An 8,072-nucleotide genomic window follows, 5' to 3' on the forward strand; every position below is an offset into this window, starting at 1 on the left:
TGAATTCTGTGCTTAATTACAAAAATATGTGCATTAAGAATATTCTATCAGGCTTCAAACTTTGAATGAAGTGGAAAAGTCAGTCAGAAACAGAGGCCACTCAAAAAGCAAAGTGTATATATAATTTTAGTATATTGATATGTTCTTGAAAAATTAGAAAAACTTTTAATCAATGGTTCCATTTGTTTATTCAGAGAGCATAAGTTGGGTAAGACATTGATTCATCGTGTTGATTTGTTTAAGCAAAATACAAGCTGGACTTGTTCAATAAAAAACAAGGGTCTATGAAGAACCATCGTTGAACTTTTACAACCCTAGATTTAATTCTTGCTCAAAAAGGTAACAACTAAATAGAATGAAAACTCTTTTCAACTCTTTCTAGTTCACCAATAAAAAACTGGAGCACCATTGAAACAATAAGCTTGTGGTATAGTGCATCTTCTATTCTTTAATTTTATACAAGATTTTCTTTTGATCATTTAATTTTATAAATATTTTTTAATTCTATAACTCTAATTATGTTAGTTTTATTAGCAAAAAAATGTTGATATTGAACTTTTAATTGTTAAGAGATCATTTTCGAATATTAACATATACAATGAGCAACATAAAAAATATTAGACTAATAAAATTAGAGTTAGAAGGGTAAAAAATTACAATATAAAATAAACAAACTAAACTAAAACTTTGTAAAGTTAAATGACCAAATGCATATTTTTGCTAAAACTTCTCAACATTAGTGTAAATTAATCATTTAACTTATGAAAAATTGCTCTCTTTAATACTATTTTCATTCTTATTTATAAATCACCTTTTTTATATAACAAATCAACTTTTATGAGTTTTTGGCGTTCCTATTTTAAAGTTATTTTACAAGATCTACAGAACAATTAATATATTTTTCTAATAATGTCCTTGTCATGAAAATTGTCAAATAGTTCTACTGAAGTGGGATGGAGAGAGATCATCAAAATTCTGCATTGAATAAGGGTGCTTGTAAAAAGATAGGCTAATTTTAGGACAATCAATCAATTAATTAATTCAAATCTCACAAGGTGATAGATTCAAATCTTCTTGTTAATGTAAAAATCACGCTTTAAGCCTAGATACATTCTTTGACTCTAGTAAATCCTGAAAACTCAACTCATATAAACTACATAAAAACTGCATAAACGCCAATGTTGGCATCATAATGAACAGGTCAAAAAAGGGCAGAAACTTGAATTACAAAACTATAAGCTAAAATTCCACCAATCACCTCAAACAAAGTCAGTATAATATAAGCAGAGCATTCCTTAAGAATCTATTACAACAGTATTGGGATACATCCCTTGGCCATACCTAAAGAACACCAGAACTTTCCCCCTTGAATATAAGTTAAACGACTATTTCAATCTTAAGATAACAAGTCACGCCAAAGAGTGGGAAAACCATTCATGGAACCCAAGCAATATGATGACAAGAATGAGAGTCCGGACTCCTGATCCATGGACATGGAGGTTGACCAGTTCATACAAATGTTGAATGAACCACGAACAGTAATCAGAGATAGCAACCACAATTCCCAAGGGAGAAGTCAGTGCAGGAATTATGGCTTCACACTTGTTTGTAAAAGAGGACATATGCTTGATCATGCAACACCTTGTTTTCTCCAATGGCAAAGACTGACGCGTCATCAAATCGCAGCCACTGACCATTGGAGTATCGAGCATCAGCCGTGTAGTGGCCCTTCGAAGGCTCCCTTCCATGGTGAGTTATTGTAGCAACAAGCTCATATCTTCGGCCCTGCAGACGCATAAAAGTTGATCAGCAAATTTTCCCTTTACATAAATACTTACCTAGCAAAACAAGACTGTCATGGACAGCGGTCTCCTTTCTGAAACCCAATGTCAATAATAGTTATGTCAAAAACCTCTTTAGATGAATAATGCACTATGAAGTAATTCAATAAAAAAATCATTTAAGATGAACTGACTAGAAAATTAATAACTGATGGGTCTACCCTAAAAGCTAGTGAGAGAACCAACCCATTTAAATACCCTGTTGAGCATCTCATACTACTCAATATAGAACTTGGCATCCCATGCTACCAAATTTCCATCAATTGGCTCCCATGGAAAGCCAATGCCTTGACAGTTAACTCCATAGCACTTAACTTGGCCTCTTGCCAATCAAAACCCTTCATAGGTCCTCTTTGGAACTACCAACAATCTGGCTCTAATACCAATTCATGGTTATCTAAGCAAGATGGAGAACTAAACCCCTAAAATAACCCATTGAGCATCCCACACTACTCAATGTGAGACTTGGCATCCCATACTATCAAGTCTACATCAGTAACCCATTCATATTTTGTTTGCAATTGGGAAAAGCTAGTGTGTGCAAGGGGAAGCGAAGAACAAAATAGCAATCTCCCAAAGAAAATTACTCGACATAAATGCACAAGAAATCAGATATCAATTCATATTTTTGTGTTTCTATCCATTTACCAACAAAAATCTCAGAATTGACTAGATCAATTGTGCGCAAAGCAAAGGAAAGGGATTCAGAGAAACACCACATTACCTCGGTAGTTGGCGATACAAGCAGATCACGACCCAACATCAACTGGAAAGGAAAATGCACAGGCTTATGCAACTTAGTGCTCCCTTGGCTTCCATAACTAAAACGCATTAGGTGCAATATCATTATCTTGGAAAGTGTCTGTATCTGTACAGATTTTCTTGCAGCCACAACGCCAGCCTGAAAGATATTTGTAATTATCAAAATATTATCAACAGAAGTAGGAAGCATAGAATCCAACCCAACATAAAGATCATGCCATTATTATACAAACCCAGTCTCAATATAGGAGGGTCAATAAATTCCAAAATGTCCAAGTATTATTGGCTATAATAATGGCCAAGTGTAAGGCCACAAAAAGATGCACACTAATTTGTTGATCCAAAGGAAGAGATTGGATATAAATGCAAATTCAGAGGTACCAAACGACCCTCCTGCAAAACTATGGAAAAAACAAAATCCAGATCATGGGGAGCTGAATGTAAATCAACATAGAAAAAGAATAATCAATAGTTCAAGATGTCTCTCAAAACCCTATTCATCTATCTCTAAAACAAATTAAGACACAATGATATACATTGACATTGGACCAGCTCCTACCTTAACAGAGAGTAAAAAAACAGCGAGATCAAAATTATATGGTATTGAACATTTGATCCAAAAATGATACCATTTCTCGGAAAGTAGATGTCCTGAAAACATCGCCAAACCTAACTGATTAACCCAGAAATTAAATTGGCATGGAAAGAGAATAATCGTTATACTTCTTAAGATCTTTTGGTAATGAACCCTATTCATTTTTCTTTGAAATAAAGACTCAAAAGACATTAAACATTTTGATATGGGGCAAATACCCAACCTCACAGACCAAATAGAAAACAGAGAACAGAGATCAAAATCAAATGGTTTTGATTTTAAACTAATGCCATATCTAGGAAATCAGATGCCTTGAAAGCTTCATTAAACCAAAATGATCATAGAAAAGGGAAGGCCATTACTAACAATATCAGTAAGTAAAATAAAGTGGAATCAAAATTATCAATGCAACTCAAACAGAAGGGTAGAGTGTTAACTGCTACATTGATCATAAAAAAGCTTCCATACCTTTCCAGTAACTGATGCTCGAAAACCTTCAAGAGTCTCAGGTGCAGAAAACAAGTGAAGTGCATCCTCAATGGTATTAACAGCATCAGGGTAAATGTCAAGGTGGAGCAAGAGATATGGTTGAATGGTGGCAGAAGCACGATTTCCTGAACAATAAATACACAAAAAAATGACCCAAATATAAGAAGAGACGACACTTTTCTCTTAGGGGCCGTTTGATACACAAAATGAAATGGAATAAAAAGGAAAATAAAATTGGAAAGGTGATATCATAGATGAAAAATATCCTTTATATCCTTAAATTAAAAATAATGGAAAACAGCTAATATCAAGTAATAATAACAAGAGAGCATTAGATATTCTTTTCCGTGCCAATGGAAAAGGAATCCATGGTAAAGGAATCCTATTTTCATTGTGAAGTTTTAACATCAACAGCATTGCAGTACCTGGATTAAAACTTTGCAAACCTATCTCTAAGTGAGAACGGGTATTGTAAAAGGTCATTCGAAAGAGTGCAAAGAAGAGTTACAGAACTATAGGAACTATACAATATGATGCAACACACAGACCAGACTTTAATACTCCTTTGAACTAAACTCTAGAAAACATCTCAACCATTTAAGATATCTAGTTTCTTCTTCTGTACTAATAACCCCTAATGGTTCATATCAATAATACTAAGAATTTAACAGTCAGACTTCCAGCTATCTCAAAAACCAATAAAGTTACCAATACAAAGTCTTCATTAATTATTTAATATTTTAACACACACGCACGCACTCACTTTTCCAAGATATTTCATACCTCTAGCTCTCACCAAACTTCTTAATTGTCCTCCAAAAATTTCACTTAATTCAGAAGGAAGGAAACTTTGGGTCCTTGTGACAGCAGATTTGTTCTTTGGTCCTACTGTCTCCCACTCATCATCTTCCACAGAACAAACTAGGGACGAGTTGCCCCCATTAACACTTGACTGTCCTTCAAGCTTCAGTAATTCATCGTGCATTTGATCCATTACAAAGCTCAGAAATTCCTGAGCATCTTCCTGCCTGAACAAAACCAAAGATTGTAGTGCAGCTTTAGCATACAAAAACCAATTATCTCATGCTCAGCCATGTGATTTCCACACTTCTAAGTTACCACAGAACTACCTAAATTGAGTATAAAACATTGGGAAGACATAGAAACATAATATATTTATAGTAAGCAATACAAAACTACAAAGAAAATAACAAATAAGGAGACAGAGAGGGGTTGAAAAGAAGGCTATTAAGATTGTATTTCTACATATGTACTACTCTGGTCAAAGAATTTAAAGTGGGGGGGCAAAAATAAAGCTTTTTAAAGATTATATTTTCCCATGCATGTTATATAGAAAAACAACTCTTTGTTTGAGACCACGTCTTCCGATTCCCAATTCAAAGATTAGAGGGAATATCTATTTCATAGTCATTTATTGTTGTAATGCTGTCAACGCTTTTAAGGTGCTAGTTGCTTATGACATGACCAGAAAAGATACAATCCTAATTATTAGTATCTTCCGTAACATACCATAAATAGTAGAGTAGTAGACATAGCAAAGAAGCGCTGAAGAACAAGAGAAATGATTCTAGAAGGAAAAACACAAAAACCAACTCTGACAAACCTTGGTCTTCCTGATATGCTATTTGGCACATCTGGAGTAAAATTCTTCAGAACCCCTTCAAACATGGCAGGGCAAAATGGCCTTCCTAACTCAAGGGCATCATCTTTCTTCTTTACATTTGTGCTATTTGGCATGTCAAATTGAGCAATAAACTCAGCAAATGCAGTCAATGTTGGATAGCCAGCCTAATAAAGAGCAAAGAGAGACGAGGCCATAGTTAGCACCTGATGCCATAAAATATCAATTAAAAGATTCTATTTGTATTTTTCTTCAAAGTAGATAAGTCAAACAATCAAGAAATAAGTCCAAAAATTAACACCAATCTTTTTTCCAATCCAGATTTCAAATCTTTCTTTTGCAAGTTCCATACAGAACAAAAGTCAAGCTAAAATGTTCAAGCAGCAGCATATGATCATGTTAGAATAAAATTATCCATGCTTGTACGCTTTACAACTTGAGCTTTTGAGTTGAAGTGATGCCAACCTTAGGAAACTTGCGGGTTCTTAATTCCTGCAAAAGCTGAACAAAATGAGAGCATGACAAGAGAGCTTGCACAGTTGCGTTTAGGAAGCACAAGTTTCCAGAGTTAATAAGGCCTCGAGGAAGGAGCTCTTTAGAGAGGGTGACATGCCCATTTGATGCGTTCTCAGAGTCTTGATCAAGACTCCCATTTTCATCTACATGCTTCAGGCTTCCAATCTCAGAATCATTCAGTTTCAAACTTGCAAACTGATTCAAGGGGCCATCTATATCAGAGGGCATCGTGTAAGAGACACTTTCCTTTTTAACTTCATTTACATCAACTATATATGAGGGACCAATGACGAGATTGGCATTGCTTCCATTCTCTTTTACAGTTCCTGATACTCCAGGTAAATTATTATTGACTATATTAACATTATTCAGTCCATTACATTTGTGAGAATCAGAGGGAGGAATACTCTCTGATACTTTTGGTGATTCTCCAGGTAAATTATCACGGACTGTATTGACTTTGTTCGCTTCATCACACTTATGAGAATCAGAGGTAAGAACACTATCTGATATTTCTGTGGATTTTGGCGACTTGCTTGATTCACCAGTAATACCAACTGAAGATCCATCAGTTGAAAAATTCAGAGAACCAAATTGCAGCTGATTCTTCTGTACAGGCTTTTTATTCCCACCAGAAGTCTGTTTTAGCAGCAATGATCTGGTTTCATCTTCAGAGAATGATCCAAATAACAGCAACTTCTGAAGAGGAAAAGCCCAAAAACGGGGGGGAAATGTAAACAATAGTAATTTCGAAGGGAAAAAAATTAAATTACACTTTGAACATATATGACATAACAAGTTGACACGACAATTGAAATTCCAGTTAATGATCAAAACAGAAATAGATGAAAAGGAAACTTGACTACATAGTTGGTATTTCTGTAAGCTATGTTAGCTCAGTGGCCCTACAAGAAAATTGGATATGCAGTAAAAATTAACGGAAGGAACGTTACATGATCAAAATGGAAACTACAATCAGGCCAAATATGCCCAGTTTTAAACCTCTATCAGGGGATAAAACAACCAAACAGCTAAATCGGAGACAATCTTAACTTCGGAAACCAGTTTCAAATATTCACGTTAACGATGTAATGGCAATGTTATATCCACAATCAAACCACATACTCAATTCTCATCTCTCTACTAGCTCACCAAAATCAGCCCAACAACACAAAATTATTTAAAAAAAAAAGAAAAAGAAGACAAAAAAATCCCACCTTTGGATCACTCATGCTGCTAACGAGACCGAATTTTGCAAACCCGGAAACCACAAATCGAATCTTAATTTTCCGCTACAAGGGTTTTGCTTTAAAAAGGAAACAAAATCAAAAAGCAGGAGTATTTGGGACCCTAACGTAACAGAGGGGAGAGAGACGGCAATTGAAGACATTAAAGGGAAAAAAACTGGGCAGAGGTTGAAGAGAGAGAGCATTTAACAGAGGAACCCTCTCCTTTTGGACCTTGGCAGCTAGACGGAGCATTGACAAGAAAGAGAATGAAGGAAGAGATTACTATAGATGAGTCGGTTCCGGTTAGGGTTAAGCGAATGATGTTTATTCTTAAAGGTGGAGGAAGATCAACAGTGGCTCACTGACTCGCAATTGGCCAGCAGTTTGGCTACTGTCTAGTGCCTCCTCTTTCATTGTCTGGGTGATATCCAATGAAACATATACATGTATCATGCATATAATAAGCACATACATATATAGAATTTAAAACACGAATTAGAGACAGGAAACTACAGATAGATTTGGATTGGATAGATTGGATGATAAAACCTAAATTAATATAAAACAGATAGATTATCTAATAGAGAAAATAAAAATAATATAATTTTTTATTAGATTATAAAATTTTAAACTAATGAAAATAATGGGACACTAGATTTTAAAATTACAAAATCATCAATTAAAAATTAAAAATAAATATAGATTATAATGTTTAAAAGGATTGATTAATATTTTATTTTATGGCTAAAATGCTGTCCTAAACTTTTATATAGTTACCTATAACTTCTATCATTTTTAAATGTTTAAAATTAATTTCTCTAATTTTTAATTTTTTTAAACCCATTGCTATTAATTATTGGAATTATGAAAAATCATATAGAAGCTCACATGGTATTTTATATAAGTAAATAATAAATATATACAACTAATATTATTTTTTTAAAATATTTACTTTTGTCTTAGTTTTAAATATTTACTTTTATATCAGTTTTATTTAT

At 34.0% G+C, this 8,072-nt stretch overlaps 1 protein-coding gene across 1 annotated transcript; it reads right to left on the minus strand.

Moving 5' to 3' along the window:
• Positions 1-1,193: 1,193 nt before the first annotated feature.
• On the minus strand, positions 1,194-7,497 carry LOC129315869 (ubiquitin carboxyl-terminal hydrolase 24). The gene is made up of 7 exons (XM_054959998.1): positions 7,063-7,497; positions 5,795-6,544; positions 5,312-5,496; positions 4,471-4,715; positions 3,667-3,812; positions 2,566-2,742; positions 1,194-1,785 (listed from the first exon to the last, which is right to left on the minus strand). Exons 1-7 carry the CDS (start codon positions 7,075-7,077, stop codon positions 1,597-1,599), a joined length of 1,707 nt encoding a protein of 568 aa, XP_054815973.1. The 5' UTR covers positions 7,078-7,497; the 3' UTR covers positions 1,194-1,596.
• Positions 7,498-8,072: the final 575 nt, after the last annotated feature.

Source organism: Prosopis cineraria, unplaced genomic scaffold (genome assembly GCF_029017545.1).
Source record: "Prosopis cineraria cultivar Desert tree isolate PC_DT_omini unplaced genomic scaffold, ASM2901754v1 PC7, whole genome shotgun sequence".
Lineage (NCBI taxonomy): Eukaryota > Viridiplantae > Streptophyta > Magnoliopsida > Fabales > Fabaceae > Prosopis > Prosopis cineraria.

What these genes read in the sequence shown, in the direction of transcription:
- LOC129315869 (XM_054959998.1), bottom strand. An exon ending in AAGTTTGGTGAGAGCTAGAG is followed by an intron (nt 3,813 to 4,470) that starts GTATGAAATATC and finishes TTTATTGTTCAG; the next exon opens with GAAATCGTGCTTCTGCCACC. An exon ending in GAGCATCAGTTACTGGAAAG is followed by an intron (nt 2,743 to 3,666) that starts GTATGGAAGCTT and finishes AATATCTTTCAG; the next exon opens with GCTGGCGTTGTGGCTGCAAG.